This window comes from Xiphophorus couchianus, chromosome 22, assembly GCF_001444195.1.
Source record: "Xiphophorus couchianus chromosome 22, X_couchianus-1.0, whole genome shotgun sequence".
Lineage (NCBI taxonomy): Eukaryota > Metazoa > Chordata > Actinopteri > Cyprinodontiformes > Poeciliidae > Xiphophorus > Xiphophorus couchianus.
The window spans coordinates 4,127,690-4,150,395 of NC_040249.1; the positions used below are offsets into that span (position 1 = coordinate 4,127,690).

The following is a 22,706-nucleotide window of genomic DNA, read 5'->3' on the forward strand; positions in this document are numbered from 1 at the left end:
AGCTTACTGAAAGGTCTCTGTCCACTTGCAACAGTCACAGACAATGTGCAAAAAATATACATGAAGCAAACCAGACCACTCAAAAAATGCCATATAGTTGCATTTTATTGCAGTAACTAGCTTTAATTAAAAAAAGAAATTTCTCCGTGTTTGTTAAAATTGTCACCATGTTGAAACAGTTTGCTATGAAACAGATAATCTGTGAAAAAAAAAAACAATCTCCTCCACCTCCTCCCTGAACTACTGCTGCTAGCTAAAGTGACGCAACGGTCAGACCAAAAGCAACCAATCAGAAGCAGGAGGAGGGTCTTAGCGCTGTCAGTCAACCTCATTCACTCCCTGCTAAATGTGCAAATGGTGGAGAAACAAGTTATTGTTACTGGAAAACTGTTTATCTGCTTTCAGTGGTAGTTATGCTAACCAAACTGAGCATTCACAACAGTTGCAGCACAGCACAGAGCGAGCAGCAGGGAGGATGAGCAGCCACATGAGATTGTGATTGACAGCGCTAAACCCCGCCTCCTGCCTCTGATTGGTTGTTTCTAGATAGCACTGGGAGAAGGCAGAGGAAGTAAATTTTTCACATATTTTCTCTTATGCCATACTTTCACAACATAATGACAGTTTCCACAAATATGTAAAAAAAAATATTTTCTTATAAAAATTACATACTGTAGCTTTAATTTCACTTATGAGAAAGCAGGTCAGGAGGGACGTGGCAACAGATATCTGTAATTTAGACGCAATCCAAGGTAAAACTGTGTGGACTGGCTGCAGTCCAGAGAGGAGGCTGTTTTTTATAATCATTTTATAAAGATTGTTTGAATTTCTGTCAGTAATAAAAATATTGCTTTTGTTGTGTAATTGTAAAAAGAGCAAAGACAGAGAGAAATCCCTATAGATTCCCTGGAGTGAAGCTAACTAGCTTGTCATTCAACACAATGTTGCTCACCTTTTTTTTACTGGGACAGGGGTTAAAGGTTATGTTGGGGTTAGAGCTGCTGCTGATTGACTCACCTGTTGTTAAGAGTGGTAAAAGGTACAGCGACAAGTTCAATATATGAATATCTTGGTATTTCTATTCCTGTAGCTAAGCTAACTATGCTAAATGGTTGATCGTCACACAGAATCTACCCGCCTCTCTTGGAGAAAAATTGTGCTACAAATTGACACTCATGTCTTTTTCTCTCTCTTATCTCTATTTTTTGTTGAAAACCTGACTTTATTATTTTTTTAGACAGCATGGTAACTGCCACAGTTGTTCTGGGGTCTCATGCGTAAAGCGTGCGTGCGCACAAAAAATGTGCGGCGCCATATTTAACGCACAAGTTGGCATGTATAAAAATTTACTTTGCTTAAATATACGCAAACTTTTTCTGTGGACAATATCAAACTACAAAGCGTGAAAACTAAAACACTGCAATCTGACTATATTCATTGTTATTTAGACCAAGAAGCATCAAACCCGATGTTTTTTTCACCCTGTAGTGAAAGCTTATACAGAAGATGAATCATTCTTTTTAACCCATACATGACTTATTTAGAAATGCTTGTTGGATCTGTTGGATTTTTATTGAATCCACCCTTAGCTTGCGTTAAAATGACATGTTAGCTCAAAACCTAACACAGCATGCGGTGTCAAACTTGTAACCCAACCCCGTTGTGTTAAATGACCCAGAGCTACTCTGGTTGATATAATATCCAGCAGTGGGTGGAACAACAACCTGAAGGGGTTTACTTTAACCCAGCTGTTTTATGGGACGTTATCTCCTCGAGTTTATTTTATCACTGTTGATTTCTCCTATGTTAAAACATTAGGAACTCATTTTGGAAAGCATAGTTAGCTTGTTGCACATACTTGAAGTTTGATTTCCAAAGTTAAAACATACTCAGATGGAGGGATTACTGTAATGAAGAGATGTCATTGGCTTGGCTTCCTTACACTGACAACGTTTTAATATTAAAATGATCAACTGAACTGTATATTACTACAAATGAGCTGAAGTGAATTGTCTGTTATTGGATTTGAATCTGAGCACCGCTAAGCCAAAAAAATATTAATACTACTAGCGGATTTATGAGTTTAAAGCAATTTAAAAATTTTACAACTAGGTTTCTTTTTTCTGGAAGTAATTTTAATATTTTGCAGTAGAGAATCTGTGAAAGAAGTTAAAGATTAAGGTAATGGCATGGAGGCCATCCAACCCTGAAGACTTGGAGCTCATCACCAAATATATATAAAAAAAATACCAATGGAATGATATAAAAGTTAGATTTTATTGCTGTAGTCTATTAGGAATTGATAATAACTTTACGTCTTTTCAAAATTAGCTCTTATTTTGGAGTATTTTATTACTTTTTGGAGATGCATGACTCAGTGCTTTTTGATTGGCTGAAACTTTTAAATCTAAATGTAGCACGGTCGTGAACAACATAATGAAATGAACTGGATTGATTTGGATCAATAATCTAAATTTGGATCCATTTAGATTATTTTTGTCTAAATTGCCCTTGTGTGCGAGTGTGTGTGTGTGTGTGTGTGTGTGTGTGTGTGTGTGTGTGTGTGCATGATTGTTTGTCCCGTGTGTTTCTGTGTTGCTCCAAACAACATTTAACCAAACTTTCACATTTTGCTGCTTTCTTGGTAAAAAAAAAAATCTTATTGAAAAAAAATATATAGATGACACAACTTTGAAGCAAATGAAAAACACACTTGATTTGTTTCACTCCAATTTTCTATAATTACATTAAACTTCAGTCAACAACAGAATTAAATCCTTGAAATGTAGAAAATCAGATTTTTTCAAAAATAATGAACGATGAAATGCACTATTAAAATAGCTTTTTATAATTTCCATAGACCTACAATTATAGCAGTTGTTTATCCAAACTGATTGCTTGTTCTATTTTTTTTTAAGCTATATACAGTATTTGCTTGACCACATACAAAAAGACATTTCTACTCTCCATTTCTAAACTATATGTTTGCGTCTCTAAACTGTTTGGTGCCCAGTCCAGAAAGCCTCCACCATTCTCCCATTCTCCTCAGAAGTGTTTCCATCGGATGGCAGAGAGGATGGCATGGATGAAGTAGAGGAGTGTGGTCGCAAAGGCAAACACCTTCAAAAGCAAAAACGAAACACAAAGGCTAAAGTTAGAGCCATGCGTTGGGGAAATGTGGTTCTGGGCCACAATTTATTTGAAGGGGTGTGCATAAGACTGACTTAACACCTGTTATGAACATGAAGGAGTTTTTATGAATGGTTATGACTGCTGTCATTAAACGTCATTTGGCAAATAATGACACTTTTACTGCAAAATTGTACCAAAACTTACTGAATGGCACTTCATGACGACAGTCATAAACATTCATGAAGACTCCTTCATGTTCATAACAGATGTTATGTCATATTTATGTCCGTCAAATAGTGTTAACCAGTTACCTTACAAACTGAAAGATGCATTTTGCATTTTATGTTTGTCTGACATTTCTTGGTTGATAATCTGACACATTTAGGTGTGAGAAAAAAAGAAAAAAAAATGTTTTCATAGAAAAACACATGCTGGCTGCTTCTAAAAGTGATGAAATGACGTACATTTCATGCAGTCAAACCCGGTTTAGTCTTCCACTGCATCAGGATGAAAGTTGTTGTAGTTTTATAGTATTTTGCTATTACATTCAGAGTATTTGTTTTGTTTGTATCTTTTTCTTTTTTTTTTTACATACTGCATTAGAGTAGATGACGCTATTTTGCTGTCTCTATGACATTTCAGAAGCACAACATCGCTCCCATGGTGCTCGAGCCTTTTGAGGTAATAAACTGCAAGGTGTCTCAGAGTTGTGAAGCTTTTTTTGTTATGCTCAAATAACTCTGTGAATAAACTCTGTATGCTTCAGTACCAGACGAATAGGAAGACGACGTTGGAGTTTTATTTGCAGAATATCTGTGTCGCAGATATATAATAACTGCGACACAGATCGCAGTTATTGTGCGAATACACACGGACATATTCTTGTCCTTGTGTTCTGGACAAGAATATAATGCAGTATACAGCATTTCAGTAAAATCAGGGAGATTCTGTAAACAGTCTGAGAGGAAGTAAGAAGAGGAACATCTCACCACCGCTGCAATATCAATCTGGTAGACTCGTAAATCAAACAGCAGAGCCGATTTTTTCACCAAAGTAATGTAAGCCAACTCCACTCCCGCACTGAGGTAGAAAATCACTGCCAGGCCATGGTAGACAAAGTCCTGCACATACGAAACAAATACAGACCAGTTACCCTCATTTCTATTCTTATGTCTTGTTTCTAGTTCGTCTTCACTTCACGCTGTGCTGTGCTCTTACAGCAGCGGCCCAGACGGGGCTGCTCTTGTGGCAGCCAGCAGCAAACATGATCATCCACAGGAGGGTCATGACGAAGCAGAAGATCGAGACGAACATCACCCACCCCAAAGGGTTCACGGGGTTGATGTGGGTCGACGCCACCAGGATCCACACCAAACCACCAAACACCTGGACAGAACAAGTTGGGAGAAGGTTTCACCATGGAACACGTTTTCTCAAAGTGGCCATAAATCTACCTTTGTGGTTTCGGTTTCTACAGGCGGTTCCAAAATGATCACTTTAGGACATTTGGGAGTGTTTTTGAAGTAGTAGAAGTAAATTTTGATCAGAAGTTTACACCCACTCGTCATCAGTATGGATGGCATTTTGACTTTAGGGTTAAAATGACGCATTTGAACCATATGTTTCCATAGTTGAAGAATTACAAATCAGCCTCAATGAATGTTAACTTGCTTACGACATCTATTCTGTTTTTATTTTCTAGCTATCAGCAAAGTTCATGCCTTATTTTGGATGTACTTGCTGACTACTCATCTAAGTAGAATTGGTAGAGTTTGCTTAAATAGGTTGACTTCCATGTACAAATCTGTAAATCCTTTTTTGTAAGGTTGAGCTTAGGACCATGCCTAGAAGGTTATTGTGAGCCTGCTTAATTCATTCCAAAAACCGTTTTAATCTACGTTTGGGATTGTTGTCCTTGTTGGAACACCCATCTGTGTCAAAGGTTCGTCATCCATAATGAAAGGAAACTGGCCAGGTTCTGCAGCAACAAATGGAGTCTCATAAACTGGAACCTGCTAAAACACCAGTTGTCCTCATCCATTGCAAAGAGAAATTAACATCAACATGGACTTGGAGGGTGCTAATCAAAAAAACAAAATGTCCAACATCAACTTGATTAAAATTTGCAGCTTACTCGCATGGACAAACTAATTTCTTTGTAGTAAATGGTCAAACATGGCGACGGTACCATCATGCTGAGGGAATTTCCTAATGGTCAGGTGCATTGAACACAATTGGTGGAATAATAAAGTCGGAGGACTGCCTCCACATTCCTTAATATCACACTCAATAATGGTTACTTGAGATGGTTAAAACCTGAACACAGCTGGGAGTTTTTCAGGAGGATAGAAATACAAAACCAGAATCACAACTGGTGTTGGGGTGGATAAACAAGGCTAACGTTAAGCTTCTGGGATGAGTTTGCCGTTAGCCCAGTTGTACATTTTTGAACTATGCCTAAAACCAATTGAGCTGAGACACACCCAGAACGCTTTCCAAGTCTCATCGTGACATTTGTTTCGTGACATGAAAATAATTTTTTTTTAAGCAAACGCATGACAGGATGTGTATGTTTATGCTTGAGCCTGTATGTCATTTTGAAGTTGTTTCAATGATGGTGACTCCTTCTACCAAACATTAAATCATTCTGCTATTTGCAATTCCACATACGCAAGAATAACATCAAAACAAACCATTAAAAGCCCCAAATAATAGGACACGTATCAGTCAATCAGTTAAATATCATGTGAGAAGGAGAGAGAAAAGGTTAAATACCGAGTGAAAAAGGAGGAAACACAGTTGGCAAATAATAAATCCGCCGTCTCAGAGACAATCCCTCTCTGACTATTGACTTAAACAAACATTGGTCTTATTGGAATGTGGGCGGTGTTTAATTTGTTAAGTCATAAATGGCAATACTTGAGTAGCTATAGACTAAACTCTGGAATTTTCTTTGAGGCCAATTGTTTTTAAAATAAGGGGTCGTGGTTGTAAAACCTAATTCTAGTTTATTCCAACAGTTAAATCAAATGTGTCTTCTCTAGTTTAGTACAAATTTATGAACCAATTTTGCTATTATGGAGAGCTAACTGTGACGTCTGTCAGATTTAGCCGTAAAATGAATAAATTTCTGTGTGTCTTTCTTTATTTATCAACATAATGGCGTGGTTAGTTGGAACAACAGCATTAATAACCCAATTTTAAGCCACAAAAGCACGTTTTCCCTTAAAATTCTCCATTTTTTTATCAAACAAAAACATCTTTTTTTTCTTACAATACAAAAGGCTATCAAGGTTATTACAGTGAGTATTACATTGTTGCTTAACTTTGATAAATGGTCAGCGATATTAGACCAAATTAGAAATATTACCTGGCTTAACTGCATGAAACTGTAAAATGAAGGGATTTTTCCCTCCATTGTTGCTAAACACATGCTCCTCGTATTAAAAAATATTCATTTCATTTTTGTTGAAAATATACATTTTAGATGCAACATTTCAGCAGTTAGAGTTCAAACTACTAACCCATTTTCATGGTCAGTCAAGACAAATGTTCAGTTTAGGACCCAGGCATGGTGGTGCATGCATATTTTCCTTTCTGTGTGTCTTCTTAACTATTACTGCAAATTTACCTCAAACCCGTACACCACTGATGTCTGTCGATGCATATTTAACACATATAATGAATCACATCATAAGCACTTTCATCCAGCGGCCAGAGTTACAGTCTGTTGTGCCTAATTTTGCTATTGTAAATGCTGAACACCTGTATGTGGGCTCTATTCAAATGTGAAATCGAATTATCTGCTGAAATTTAGAATTTGCTTGACAGCAAAATCCCATTTTTCAGTATATGTAATTCTACCTAAATTCAGACAATAAGAGGCAGCAATCAATCCTAACTTTAAGTTTACTTGAACTAAGTTTTCTCCTACAGTTGACATAGAACTATATCTGAATCATTTCTTTCTTTTATGAAAGTATGAAGGCGATGAAGTATTTCACTGATTTACAGCAAATATCTATTTCTTGTCACTGCTGTCAGAACATTCAGTCCTCATCTAACATTTCGTCAAAGACGATGAATTAAAGATCAGCTTAGTGTGCAGCGGTCTCAGAAAAGCCGTCCAAAACGCTGTTCAACTTTTAGCATAAATTTAAAAACCATTTTGACACAAAATTTGCCCATAAAACTTCATTTAAGAACCTTCTGACAAGGTGGTTAACATTGTGAAATAGTCAACTAACTAAACCCGTATCACAACACGATTGAACATTGCAAAACTATTGCGGTACGATGACAGTAATAGAAAAGGAGACAAATAATAATAAAGAAAATTGAAAACTACGGAGTGAAGCTGTTGCAGCTGAGCCGTCCGCCACACCCTTCATGCCTGCATGCCACTCTCATTGTGTTCGCCGTTATATTTGCTCAAAAGCCACTTTTAAAGCAATCTGCTATTGATTAGTCACAGGTTACTGCACCTTTTTTTTTTATCTGCTGAGACTCCTGCAGGCTCATTTGTTATGGTTTTTATAGGCTTTTGTAGTTCATTTTTAGCCTTATTTGCTCAAACACAATTATACAGTCGCATGCCGAACTGAAATGACTAAAATGTTCCAAGAAAATAAATGATTGGAGGAAAACGTTGCCCTCCCTCTTACAGATAAGATAAGGCAGGAACTCTGTGTGGCTTTAATACTAAAACACTCAAATATTTGACCTGAACTGGATCTGATGTGTTTGGATTATAATATAGACATAATTTGATCACAATTTAATTGAATAGGACCAAAGTTTCGTGAACTAGGCTACAACGAGTTTGTTGCATTTGCATTATTGACATTACTTTCGTAATAAGTTGTCACAGTGTTAAAAGGCAGAATTAAATTGTTAACCGCCTGCTCAAACTGGTCGTTACACTCAAACGACTTTCTCAGAAATGATTACTTCTGCTTATAATAATTTGTCGTTCCCATACAAGTTTGACTAAATGTCCAATTTGGACACAGCTTCCAAGCATCGAAACCTGCAGCAGGGTTTTTTTCCCCTCAGGCCTTATGAGAGCGATTTACATTTCTTAAATTTTTTCTTCTTTTTTTTTTTTTTTCCATAGACAGAGAGGTTACCACGTTTTCCCTCAGATTGGTAACAGAGACACAATATGACTGAAATATGAGAGGTGAACAGATGTAGGCACTCCTCCCGCATTAGAAATGTTTCATTGTGTTCTTTTATTTCCCCCTCAAAATGTGTGAAGCTTTTAATCCAGATGATCTGGAACCTTTACGTTTATTAACAATGGGTTTAATTTGAGTCTTTATTCGTGACAAATAAAGACACATTTAACAAGATATTATGTAGTTTATGAATTAGTTTGGAGAAAATATGCTTTATTTTCTTCAAACGGTGCTCTCAGAGTTCTGTCTTTTTGCTTTCGTTTGCGTCAATTAACACATTTATTGATGTAGCATCATTTAGATGAATACAAATATATGTAAAAAAAAAAAAATTTGTTTGTCTCTTTATGTGTTTGCCTTTTGGACTAAACAGACCAAACTCTAAAGCCAATGTGAACATAAAAGTAACATTTGGAATAAATTCGATTGAAATGTGGGCAAGGAATTTTGAGTTTCTTCTCTAATAGGTCGCAAAAGAGTATCCAAAAAGGACAAAGTCTCCAAAAACTGACTTTAAAAAAAAAAAAAACAATAATAATGTTCCACTCACCAGTTCCGGCAGATAAAATATATCTGGGGCTGTGGTGCATATCTCCATTCCACTGGGCAGCGTCCCCATGGACTGAGCTGTGGTAGCAGCCATCTCTCCCTGTTTCTTCAGCGAACGACCCAGGGCTCCTCTGAACTAACGAGGCAGCAGCAGGTGTAACCAAACCTTATACATAAGCCAGGTTTAGCAGACAAACCCGTTCTGCTATTGTGTGTGTGTGTGGGTGTGTGTGTGTGTGGGATCCCCTCCCACAACAGCTTATCATTGTTGGGCAAATCCAGACACACCCTCCTCTCAAGCACGCTGGTTTACCGGGAGCGGATGGTGTGTGACGGGGCCTTTGAAACATCGTGACCCGAGGCAGCAGGCAGAGATGCTGTGACAAACGGTCGCCGCTCGTTGTCGAGTAAAGAAACAGCTGAATGCGTTTTCAGGTGACAGCGACACGGTTGGCCCTCGCTGGTCTCTCTGCGGCCCTCTGTTTGTACTGCACCCACTCACTTTTTAAACAAGTTTTCCTTCAGAATAAAAGGGCTTTACGTGAGTGAGCACATTTAATTGTTGACCTCTCACACAAAAGGCTTTATTTGGTGATAACATGAGTCAAGATTTTTATATCAATAGTGAATCACATGCCCCCAAGGGAATGAGTAAGTGGCAATAAAGCACATGTCTTTATTACAACCTTGTTTGTGTTTGATAAACTCAAATCGAGGCAAGGCTTGCTGACCAGGGTGGGAAAATGTTTCAGAATTTTATATAACATGAAAGACAATCTGCTTTGTCTCTGATGCAATAAGATTTATTAAGCTAATTCTCGGCTGGCTAGTTTCAGAAAGGAAACACAGAAAGTGTTGGGTTGTTACTTTAACCTCAATGCTGACACAAGTTGAGTAATTTCAAGCAAACATTGGGTCAGAAATAGTCACTCAGTTTGTTGGTCTACCAAAGAAATGAAAAGAAGTCTCATATTGTTTAACGTACGGCCATTTTATGATGAACAACAGCCTGATCAAAAGTCACTAATATAGGTTTTCACAGGATGAAATAATAAGAAGGGAGATAGTAAAATTGTCTTGTATATTCATCTGAACTAATTTGTTCACTTAAGCTATCATTAGCCTTTAGCTAACGTAGCACTGGTGGCTGCTGTCTGTTGTAGCAAAAGAAACGTCCATAAAATCATCTTTTCAGCAGTTCACTCGATTGCAAAGTCAGGTGTGTGTTTTATGTAAAAAAAAAAATAAAAAAAAACTAATTAAAACAAGATTTGTCAGTTCCTGGGTTTTTTTTTTATGGTTTTGCTCTTTATTTGTGTTTCTTTCTTTGATTAGATCAGCCTCGTTTCTGTTTTACTTTAGTTCAGTTCTTCTCAGCGATTCTAGTTTTATTGTGTTCATTTATTCCTTGTGTCCAGTTATTCTTTTTTTTGTATTTATTTTCCTAGTCCCCCTGGTGTGTACACTTGCTCGTCCCCTGTGCCATTTTCTCTCTCTCTCTCTCCCCTCTCACACCTGCAGCCCGTTAACTAATCAGCTCAGGTCCTTTGTTCTGGTGTTCACTCTCCCAGTATTTATACACCTCTTCTCCTCTTTTTCCCCGTTGGTTCCTCTCATTAAATCCATTGGGTCCACCGTCAGTACACACATCATGACAAGATTTTATAAATATAAAAAAATCCCATTTTTTTGTTTGCCTCGTTTGAAATACATTTATGGGACTGTTTTCTATTTTATAGCTGTGTGGTGTGGTTCAAATTGTATTTTACTGAACCATGCATCGTATTATGTTCCAAACAACTAGATCAATGTTGTGAATGAGAACTAGTTCTCTGTCATCTCGCCTGGTTAAATGAACAAACAAAACTATCATTTAGGATCATTAAGAGTACATTCTGATAAACATGTTTATCAAAAGCTAGAATTATTTAATAAAGATTAAGGTCCATGTAATACTAATCATCAGTTTATAAATCAAACGATATATACTTCAGTTATTTTGTTAATAAAAGTCTTATTAGACATTATGGTGGTATTGCATTGACTTTGGGAATCTTGATTTATTTTAAACTAAAATAAAACATGTGTGGTTATGAACATTTGTAGCTTTTTTTTGCATTTTAATAAAAAATTGGACAAAACATAAACAATCAACAAATAAATGATGTGGTAAATAAAACTTTAAATAAACAAAAAGTGAAAAAAAAAGAAGTAGGATTAAATAAATGAAACACAGTGAGTGTTGAACTGCTTCTGTACTAAAACGACACAAAGTCCAGTTTCAGATGTTTTTCGACATCCATATTTTGAAATAGAAGTCAGAATGTCAAGTGGATTTTATCATCACAGATATACCTTAATGAATTCATTTCAATGTCCATCTTTTTTTTTTAATTTCATTTAATCAGCAGACCAACAGATATTCTAATTTCCAATCTATTTATTTTTGTGACAAAGATTATCAACATGCCTGTAAAGTGAAATCATTTATTTACAATCTCAAAATCTCAACGTTTATTCCATAGCACAGCGCATAAGAAAGGGAAACCACACAGATTGTTCTCTAGGAACGGAATAAAAAAAGTGAATCATAAACTAATCTCTTCATTTTTTTAAATTTCATTTTTATTTATTCGTTTTATGATTTCCTCATTTAAAATGTTAAGAAAACAGACAAAAAGAGCAAACACGGTCGACTTGACCGTGACGGATGTGAAATAGATTATGAAATGTGTCAGACATCAAACTTTGTTTTTTTTTTCTAAAAAAAAGAAACAACAAAAACACAGAAGTTTTGACCACTGCAATTTGACTCTAATTTATGTTGTCATTATTATTACTATTGTTATTATTAGTAGTGGTATTAGTAGTAATAATAGTAGTAATTTATTAGAATTTTCCTTGATTTTACCTTCATGTTGTTCTGGTACCCCTGTGTCACATATTTAGAGTGTTAGATGTCCAGTTAATGAAATAATAAGGGAAATACCTGAAAAGTAACTTTCTTGCTTTCATAAGGACAAAAAAAGAAAAAAAGAAAAGCAACGTCAAAACATCTGGAGTGAATGATAAAATTGTATCTGGTTTAGTTTTAAAGGTTTCTGCTGCTGTAAAAAAGCTGCTTTTTGAAGGTTAAATGCCATGAAATGTTAGATGGAATGAAAACATTGAAAATCTTTTTTTTCCCCCCATTTGTTAAACAACACAGACTGTCTGAATGAATGCCTTTTTCCAAAAGAATTACATTTTTTGCGTACTTATATCAGCAGTGTCACTCCGGTTTATCTCACACAAACCTAGTCTAAATAGCTGCTTATCGTATCAAAACAGTAACTTATATTGTGCATAATGGGTTCCTTCAATTTCGTTTTTTTTTTTTTTTTTTTTTAGCCATTTGCTTTAACGAAACAGAAAAACAAAAATGCATCACATATTTCATTATTATTCTGCGCCTCTTCTTGTGTTTGACGTCCGGAGGGGTTCAGGTTGTGCTTCAGGCTCTCTTCCATCGGATGGCAGAGAAAATGGCGTGGAGGAAGTAGAGGAGAGTAGCCACATGGGACATCACCTGAAATATACAGACAGGAGTATTAAAATGCATGGATGCCAAATAGGAAGCAGAGAGACGTACATCAGCAGTGGCGTTATTTACGAAACAAAAGTCCAAATTCGAAATGGAAAAATAACTCGGAGGATTTTAGATTTTGGAGTGAAATTTGCAATCCGGTAATTCTGATCTTGAGAATAATCCCCCTGATGCCTGCAGTAGTTGTATGATCAACAGTGGATTTTATGAATATAAAAAAAACAAACAACCCAACAGCAATAAATGATTTCAAAACGTTGCTCTTTTCTTTTAAACTTCTGGACTTTATCAAATGTTCTGTACAAAACAAACAAACCTGTCGGTAAGAATATGAAAAGTACGACACATGCAGCAATCAAGGTTGCTGAAGTGGGCACACTTTCCAACCAATATTTTGTCAAAACAATTTTTGATTCAGTATCTGCATTCCATCGTCTTCTGTGATTGCAATCTATCGCTCTCCCCCGTCTCCTGTATTTGTCCACTTCGCCCCGCAAATCTTCTCCAAATCAATCAAATTGGAACGACAAAACGTGTTTCCGTACTGATTTACGAACCCTTGCTAGAACATTCCCTTATTTTTCACCTGCTAAACCCATTGTTTTGTACGGCAGAGTTTTAGAGCCACACTAAAAAAAATAAAAATAGCAAAGATATAGTCATAAAATCATAATATTACAGGAATAGACTCGTATGAGAATAAAGTCATAATATTACAAACATAAAGGCATAATGTAATGAAAATAAAGCCGACAATAAAGTCAGAATAATACAGGAATTAAGAAAACAAAGTCATAATATTGTGACTTTATGCTTGTAATTTTATTATTTTTCTCATTTTCCTAGCTTGATCCTAATCCTCCATAATATATGTGGACACTTGGATTTATGGGTGAAAATAAAATCAGTCCTCATCTTCAGCAGACAGCTGTAATCCACTCTGGAGCTATTTATAATTTCCTCCATCTTGATAAACGCCCCAGTCCCTTCCGAAGAAAAACTGGACAGAACTATTTTTACAGTAGGTGAAGACATTGGGCTCACAAAAGTCCAGGTTAATAATAAAACATTTTACTCAGCAAGTAAAGTTCCTGGGCACAAAATTTTTAATATTTAGGCCCTGCAATTAAAGTGAACTGTCTTTAGTTAGGTGTGTTTTGCGTACCACTGCAGAAATGTCAAGTCGGTAGGTCTTCAGTATACCAAATGTTGAACCTTTCCCTATCAGAATGGTGATGTAGGCTAACACCACCGACGCACTGAGGTAGAAAACCGCCGCCACAAAATGAAAACCAGCATCCTGCAAGACGAGAGAAGGAAGACTGTCAACACTGAATGACTGTCATGAAATGTGTAGTTTTCTATTTGTGTGTGTGTGTGTGTGTGGGTGTGTGTGTGTGTGTGTGTGTGTCTAACCAGGCCGGGCCAAAAGCTGCTCTGATTGCCTCCACAGGCGAAGATGAGAAGCCACAGAGTCGTCCCGACGAAGCAGAAAACGGACACGAACATGACCCAGCCCAGAGGATTCTCCGGGACGACTCGGGTCGAGGCCACCAGGATCCACACCAAACCGCCAATGACCTGTGAAGAGAGAGGAGGAGGAGGAGGAGGAGGAGAAGGGTTTAAAAGTCCAAATCTGATTTCTACTTAACATCCCCACCCCCCCAAAAACAAAAAAAAACAAAAAAGAGAATTTCACTCAACAAAATTTAATTAGAAAAAATCAGTAAATCACTTTTTATTTTTTACTTTGTATTTGCAAGAAAATGAAATATCTCTTTCTGTCGCCAACTACTTGGCTTTAGAAGCCGTTATTTGCTCTCATTTCTGACAGTAAAATGTTATAACTTATCGGATTTGTTTAGATGAGTTAACTCAGCTTTGTTAGCTAAAGCTGCACATTGGAACAGCTTAAAGCACTTTTGCATTGCGGAAAGTGTTGGATTCGAACTTTAAACCTGGGACCACAAAGCAGTAAATTCCTAAAAACAGGCCGAGTCTGGACCGAGTTACCGCTGAATCTGGATCAGAGGTCAAATTTTGACAATTGCTAGAATACGTCTTCCTTAAAAGATGGATCTTGAAGCCTTAGTATAGATATTTAAACTGATGTACATAATATGAGGAAAAAAACCTGTAATTTCATAGGAAACTGAAGTACCAGGCCCATTTTTAGTCCCTAACTGGATCCAAATTTTAAAAAGTGGCTAAATCTAAAAATCTCACAAAATGCATTTGGACATTTTTTTTTTTTTTTTAAATCAACATATTTCCTAGATATTGTTTTTATTCTGGGCTATAAAAAACACACACCGGCTTACACATTCTCGGTCTTGTCCCTGTTCTGCATATTGTTTCAGTTTCTCCTCTCCTCCTTTGACAAACATTGGGCGTAAAAGAACCTTCAGACAGAAACACGAGGCCAAAGCAAATGGACATCCATCAGAGCTTCTCCTATCCTTCTGTAAACATTTAGTTTTCTCTCTCTCTGCATTTTCAAAGGGTAGTTTTGTTATAAAGCTTAGCATATTAAGTATAGATATTGAAAGATATTAAAAACCACTCTATGTCTCTTTGAAGGGCTCTTTTGTTGAAACTCTTCCGGAGCGTGTTTCAGTGTGGATGGAGTGTAAATAGTATTATTGAGTAGTGAAACTGTATGTGAACCTCTGTGAAACTGGTGGTTATTTGTTTTTAAAGAAATGCATGAATATTGATAATGCTTAAATTGTACTTATTTACATTTCTGTCAGTCAGAACCTATAGCTGAGAGGTTAGGCAGATTAAAGGGATGACATTGTTCTGAGGCGCATGTGTCAAACTCAAGGCCCGGGGGCCAAATCTGGCCCGCCGTAGCTTTTTATGTGGCCCTCTGGACTCAAAATGACACAGATAAGTCCTTCCAGTTCGTCACGAATCCGCAAAATTCACACAGAATCAACAGATCCCCAAATTATTTCTGATTTTACTGAGAATCTTTCTCAAAACTGGCCAAAAACATTGGGTTTAAGTGACTGCTGCCTCAGACTTAGTTGATGTCAAATTGCAGTCTGTTACTGATTAAAATAAAAGTCACACTTAACATCTTACATTAGCATAAATATTGTAAAAATTCCTCACAAATATGTCTTAAGTTGTCACCACAAAATCTGTGACAGTGATTGCAAAATACCACAAAAACAATTCTGGATGGACTGATCAATGTGAAGAGATGTTTATTATTATTTCACTATAAGAAACACTTACTGAATGCTCAAACAAATAGCGGCTTATTGATATTTTAATAGTTTAATGGGTTTTATCAATAGATTCTGGCACAACCGGCCCTTTAAGAACATTCAGATTTTTCCCTTTGGCCCACAGTTAAAATGAGTTTGACGCCCCTGTTGTAAGGTATCAGTCAGGAGAAGGTCACCAGTAAAAGTAGGTAGCATAGACAAATGCTAATAATTTACAAAAACCAGTCAGTTAACAGGGATGCGTTGACTTGTGAGAGCCAGTGTCTCAGAAGAACACTGAATTTAAAGAAATGTCCAACAGGAACCAACATTTCAACAACAACCAGTCGTCCTTGCATTTTTGCAGAAACTACAAATCCCCTCAGCTTGTCCACCTCGTAATTAAGAAACTCCACTACAGTGAAAAAGCCCCACATTGTTTGCTGCAAAGCCCCTCTTGAAACTCAATAAAACCGTTGCGCAAACATCGTTGTTTCAGAGGCAGGAGTAGCTATTCACACGTTTCTTTCAAACCAAGCAGCCATCCTGCAGTTTGCTCCACAGGAATGCGCCGTGCCCTAAACCAAACAATCAATCTGCAAACATTTCTCAGGCATCGTTCGTTCCTATAATTCCACGAAAGCAGATTTTCCTTTTTGAAATTACCTTTCCCTGTTGGGTGGTAGATACGTCTCGATGTCTTCGTGTGAGCGACAAAAGGTATTCCTGCTATCAACCGCTGTAAACGACGCAGTTTGACTCTTAAGACCAGTTTATTCAAATAACATGAACATGGAGAAGCTCATATTTGTTAGAAACTTTACATTTTTTGCTAATGATATGTTTAATAGCGACATATATAAAAAAAAAAAACTAAAAAAAAATTTAAATATCTGACATCAAGAAAAGCAAAACAGTCCTTTGGACAATTCAGTACAGAAATGAGAGACAGAACAAATTTGTTCTGGACAAACATGACAACCGTTCCACGTAGATGCATCAGCACGAAACCTTTATTTTTTCTTCTCACTGTCAGCTGTTTCTATTGCCAAAAGGAACTGTTGCACAGCTCAGTACATTTCTGAGGAAAAAAAACAAACTATCCTACCAAGAAGCCTTGAAATGTTTGCAGTTTGATTCCACTGAAACCAAGAAGGACGCCATGCTTCACTGATTAGTCCTACCATGATTTGGAGTTTTCTTTTCCTCATAATACCATCTGGCTTCTGGACTGCAGCTTCCTTTTGGAAGAAATGTTTGATATAGGAAAACAATCTTGCATAAATCGGTTTATATGTCCAAGTGACTGGTTGAAAACGTTTCCACTTCACCTGTGTAAAGAGCCTGTTAGTTGGTAACGGCCTTTTTTGAAACGCTGTAGAGTAAACTGTGCCTCTTAACGTTTCTTAAAAAAGCGAGACGACCAGCCCAGTGAGTCACTCCACAGATGTTTCAGTCTTCCACCTGGCAATGTATTTTGTCTGAAAATACTTCACTTAGCACCTTAGCGTCAGTTTAACTTTGTCATATCAGCCTTTCCCAGATCCCTGTGACTGACTCGTCAGAGAATACCTGGAGACTAAATTGAGGAGTTGTCTGGGTTGCTAACAGTTTGACAGAAATTCCTTGAGGGGAAATTGAAAGATGCTTCTCCTCTGCCTCTCGACTTTCTTGTTTGAAACTTTTTGTTTAATTATTTTGTGCACATCTTTTGTTAAAATACACCTCTTTATATTTTCTGAAAAAACAAATAAAAGGTATAAAAAGCAACATTGTTTCTGCATCTTCTTGCTAAATTACCTGCAGGACATCATCCGGATGTGTACAGTGAATTTGGCTTCACGACGTGAAATAAAACAAACCAAATGCAAAGAAGGCATTTTGTTTTTCCTTTTAGTGTAGGAATATTTGTGACTGTTGGCAAATGACCCAGGTTTTTCCTGAGAGTTCTTCCCGTTAAAGGGAAGTTTTCCTTTCCACTGTCACCACAAGCAGGAAGGACTGCATCAAAACTAACAACCAGATCCAAACGACTTTCCATTGATCCCATATGATCACTCAGGAGGAAGTAAAATCTATTGAGAGTCATATGAATGGAATGAATCAAATAAACTGAGTGAACAGTCAACATTTGCTCCAGGAGGTCTTTGGAGAGCTACGCGTCTTTTCATTTGATATAACTAAACAGCCATTAATAATGACAGTTTTAATTGTTTTTGCCCGTAGCTCTATAGACTATTGTTTGGTTCTCTCATGTTGCTTTTTTAAGCTGTATATGATAATAAAAATAACATAGTGCCACACATTTTTTGTCCATTAATCAGTGAAATATTTTGGGTTTAAATAGTATTTTTGTGTCTCGTTTGTTTTAAATTACAACACAGTTTGCGTTACAACATATGCAGCTTTGGAAACAATGAAGAGACCACCTCACTGAACCCCATTGAAAACCTCCTGCTTATTCCAACAAGTATGGATTTCCGAACTCTTTCCGAGTTAAAACATGAGTATTGTTCTTTCTAAATGAATACGAACTTGTTTTCTTTGCATTAATTGATGTCTGGAAGCGCTGCATCTTTTTCCTTATTTTGACCATTTCTCATTTTTTGCAAATACATGCTACATTTTCTGCTTGGAATTTCGGACGAATGTCATCTGTAGTTCATAGAACAGAAGAGCAATGTTCATTTTACTCAAACGGATACATATAAAGAGTCAGGGGCGCTGCCAGGAATCTTGGGCCCCATGAAAGAAATTTTTATTGTGGTGGAAAAACAACTTATTACAGGAAAAATATTTATCTACTGTCATTGGTAGCTATGCTAACTAGACTGAGCATTCACAACAGGCTGCGCTAGCTACAGCATAGCACAGAGCGAGGGGGAGGAAGGATGAGCAGCACCACATGAGATTGTGATTGACAGCACTAAAACTCTCCTGCCACTGATTGGTTGTTTCTAGATAGCACTGGGAGAAGGCAGAGGAAATAGCTTTTTCACAGATTATCTCTCATGCCATACTGTCACAACATAATGACAGTTTTAACAAATATGTTAAAAAAAAATTAATAAATATATAAAAGTTACAGACTGCAGCTTTAATTTCACTTAGGAGAGTTGCCTGGTGATACATCAAATATTGCAAAGACATCGATCATAAAATGGGAAAATGTTTAAACAAAGACATTTCTGTACAAATAGAACTGCATTGATCAAAACAGCTGACTTTCACATCACTGTGCTTTAATAAACTTTATTTATTAACGACCACTTCAGCTCTCCGTTTTAGGGTAAAGGGGCTCAGCTTCCCTCGATCTGCCCGGCCCGCTTTAAAAGTGTGGCTGTTTAAATAAACATTTCCATTACTAAGTGGCAGATCATGGAAACAGTCGGGCCACAAAATAAACCAAGTGACCCGATGGCTGGTTTAGATTTATACCCTGCTCTGCAGCTATATCTGCGTAGTGCAGGTGTTTTTCCACCTGTGTTGCAAAGATTTAATCTTCCATGTTTTCTTGTGCAAAACAAAACAAAAAAAAGGGAGAGAGAGAAGTCAAGAATCCAGGTGTCATCCACACCTTCAGTAAGAGAAATGGGAAAGCTTCAGCAGCCAATAAAAAATTTGACTTTGCAATCCTCATTAAGAGCAATAAAAACGTTACAAACCTTTTTTATTATTTACATATGCCATTTAACACATTAGTGTTGTAAAAACGTCATCCGAATTTTTTACCATTTGCTGCACTTCTATCTGTTGCTCTTTTGGTTAGTTGCAAACCTGAAGTCTTGTCTATTGAATATCAAAGCTAAAAGTCACTTAAAATAGCAAATATGCATATTACTGTTCAAGTCATTTCAGCATCTCCACCCACAGTGACCTTTTAAACATCAAAGTCAAATCTGCGACTCATAGAAACAGCAAAGACATACTGTACGTTTATTTAGTGCAAGACTTAAGTTTGATTTTCCTATAAATTGCACAGGCGTACACCCAAAAAACATGGCCGCCTCCTTCATGTTCTGATCTACACGTTATTGTTTAGCTGTGGAAAACAGTAATGATTGTTGTTGGGTTTTTTTTTTTTTCTTTCTGTTGCCAAGGTTGTAAGAAACAATAGGTCATTCAGACCAAGCTGCTAGCATAAACTCAGACCGTAGCCATGTTGTCCGAGTAACATATGCTACCGCTTACCTACAACTATTAATAAAAAAAACCCAACTGTAAGTTAAGTTGATTTGAGATGCTTATTTAGTTTTCGGTTTAGCTTAACAAAAGAAAGTTCTCATTTTCCAGCCCAACATCACTCTGATTACTGTCTGAACGGAGATATGATTCTGTTGAGAAAACCTTCAGGAAAGAAACAGGATCAAAGTGCTTCTGAGTGAATCAGTACTAATAAAAGACAATGTCCTGGCAGATAAAGAAGGAGTGGTCTGAGTCAGGAGTGTTAACGCTGAACGCAACATAAGAAAGATAAAAACCCGAGTCCATGAAGAGTCAGCCGCTGACCCAAAAGGACACTTACCCACTCGGGGATGAAGAAGAGGTCAGGAAAGCTGATGAAGATCCTGGCGCCGGTGGGAAGAACATCACCAGAGGTGGTGGAAGCCATAGTCCAAATCTGAACGTGTGTGTTTCTGCGTGCGTGTGTGTGTGTGGGGGGGGGGGTTTCCTCCAGAGTGTGATGCACAAACTGTTAGTTTTCTGCTCTTTAAAGGGCGTTTTTCTCTCCTGCCCTCTTCCTTCTGCACCTCCCTCTGCTTCTCCTCCCCTCCACCTACGCATCCATCCCCAGACAACCTGTTTGACCGGTGCTTTTTTGGCTTTGTTTGTGCAGCATTTGGACACACAGAGTGCATTGTGGGGGTGTGTTTGTGTGTGTGTGTGTAAGTGCTCCGGCGTGGAATCCTCCTGTGTTTGCCCTCATCTTTCTTCCAGTGCCTGTTGACATGTCACTATAAATGAGCAACGACCCCGTTTACATGAGCAAGTGATGCCGTTTTCATTCATTAGTTTGGATACTAATATGGGATACTTTTCCCCATATCCCTAATGGATATGGAGAAAAAAAATACTTTTGCTTACATTGCTTCTATTTAAGAGTGCCATTACCCCGTCACCAATTTGTTTCTTCTTTTTTCATTTTTCACCAGACTTGTTGGCGGTGTGTTCAGGGCCGTCATCTATTTAAAACACAAATCTGTGCACAAGTTTTAACGTGGAGGACGTCACCAATAGATGTTACTTTAATATTTTCTCATCGTTCTGTTCTAATAAGAATGCCGTCTGTGTCCTGAAGTGCACTAGTCCTTCCTGCAGCGAGAAACAGGATGCCGTCACCCTTGTACTTCATAGTTAGGAACTACCCTTCCCAACCTAACCTTGCAGGTTTGGAAACTTTCCCTTTTTTCAATATTATGCAAAATGTTTCTTTTTTGCATCATATGCAAAAATGACTGGAATTTTTGCATATACTTACAAGCAAAAATTCTGATGTGCAAGATTGAATAAAACATTTTCACTACAGTGTCTACGGGCCAAACTGTTCAAGAGTTTAACTTCGAATCAGTTTAAATCTCGCGAGAAGATACAGTACTTTCTTTGTTGTTACTGTCAACAAATGTTTTGTGTTGCTTGAACCCACAAGCTGCCCGTCACGTCCCTCGTATATCATCGCACGGGACGTATGAAAAACCCTGGAGAAATCCTTGCCTCACAATTCTGTAATCTTAAATGTTTTTGGGGTGGGAGGAACACAAAATGCTGCTGACAAACGGCATAATCTGGACGCGTCAGATTATAGGATAGATGCAGCTCGCTTTTTCTGTATTTCGTCTGTGAAGGCTTTTTTAGTCTGTTTGGTTTAAGAAAACATGAAGCAATTTTTAGAGATTTACATATCACTGAGCTTTTCATCTTGAAAAGGAAATCTTGGGCATCCTGGGTTTCTGTGCAGTATGAGATGCACAGAAAGCAGAAATGCTAATTCGGTAGTTAGCCAAAGCCAAATATTTTAATCTACCATTGAAACGCAGTAAGGCAACAACATTGTATCAGTATCTGAGCTGTGGCTTTCTTGTTAAATCCAACAAAGTATCAAGTTACTTTAACTACAGAGCAAACAACGTCTCTGAATACTTTCTACCGTAAAGTTTGAGTCTCAATATTTTCTCTTCTGTTTTGTGTGAAAACTGACAGCACACATGTTGCGAGACAAAAAAAAAAAAGTGACTGCAAACTTTTTCTCCTTTCATCATTCCATACTCTAATTTTTTCAAAGCCAGGTCTTTCTTAAACATAAGATAAAGTCATGTTTAAGTTCCTACACATCATATTCGCCTATAAAATCATAACTTCCAAATGATCTGCACTGAACAGGGAGATGAGTCAGTCAGTTTGAAACGGACCAGGGTTTTTTTTCCCCAATACGTCATCAGATGAAATCACACGGAAGGTAGAATATAACACCAGTCTAATTATGAAAGTCATATTAGGTCTGCATGCCCAGTTTCTGAAGTGCAAAGTTTCAAGTGGATGCACCCAATTCCAGCCGCTCCCTACTCACGTTAAACACAGACAGAAATAAAAATCTCTTCAAGTTCTATGGCATGCCGATTGGAAAAACACAGAATGAATGAATGAATAGGTTTCTTTTTTCCTACGTTGTTTGACTGACCTTTGAACTCAATAACGGCTTGTTTGCACAGGGCCTTACTAAGTTGCACTGCAGTTAAACTTGTATTTTTATTAGCTTTGCAACGAATTAAAAAAAACAAAAAAAACATTAGTCACTGAAAACCTCAGTGAGTAACTAAGGTGTGGTTGATCGGTCGGCATTGGTTGGATAAAGAGAGAGTACAACTCTTGGGACTGCCTGGGCCTGCAACATAATGCTTATTCCACACACTGTGTCAGAGTGTATCAGTCCAGGCTGTCAGTATATTCATTTATATTCATGTGAAAACAATTATCACACCCCAGGACAGCTGAGAGTCTGCTTATTTCTACATATGAATAGTCAATGTCAATTTTAGCACACAG

The 22,706-nt window shown here is 37.3% G+C and overlaps 2 protein-coding genes across 2 annotated transcripts; both read right to left on the reverse strand.

Moving 5' to 3' along the window:
- Nucleotides 1–2,717: 2,717 nt before the first annotated feature.
- Nucleotides 2,718–9,079, reverse strand: LOC114137451 (myelin and lymphocyte protein-like). The gene is made up of 4 exons (XM_028006029.1): nt 8,863–9,079; nt 4,351–4,518; nt 4,122–4,253; nt 2,718–3,120 (listed from the first exon to the last, which is right to left on the reverse strand). The coding sequence occupies exons 1-4, from the start codon at nt 8,953–8,955 to the stop codon at nt 3,046–3,048; spliced, it is 468 nt and encodes a 155-aa protein (XP_027861830.1). The 5' UTR covers nt 8,956–9,079; the 3' UTR covers nt 2,718–3,045.
- A 2,174-nt stretch (nt 9,080–11,253) lies between these two features.
- On the reverse strand, nt 11,254–20,420 carry LOC114138172 (myelin and lymphocyte protein-like). The gene is made up of 4 exons (XM_028007276.1): nt 20,191–20,420; nt 13,864–14,028; nt 13,613–13,747; nt 11,254–12,429 (listed from the first exon to the last, which is right to left on the reverse strand). The coding sequence occupies exons 1-4, from the start codon at nt 20,275–20,277 to the stop codon at nt 12,355–12,357; spliced, it is 462 nt and encodes a 153-aa protein (XP_027863077.1). The 5' UTR covers nt 20,278–20,420; the 3' UTR covers nt 11,254–12,354.
- Between the last annotated feature and the right edge of the window lie 2,286 nt (nt 20,421–22,706).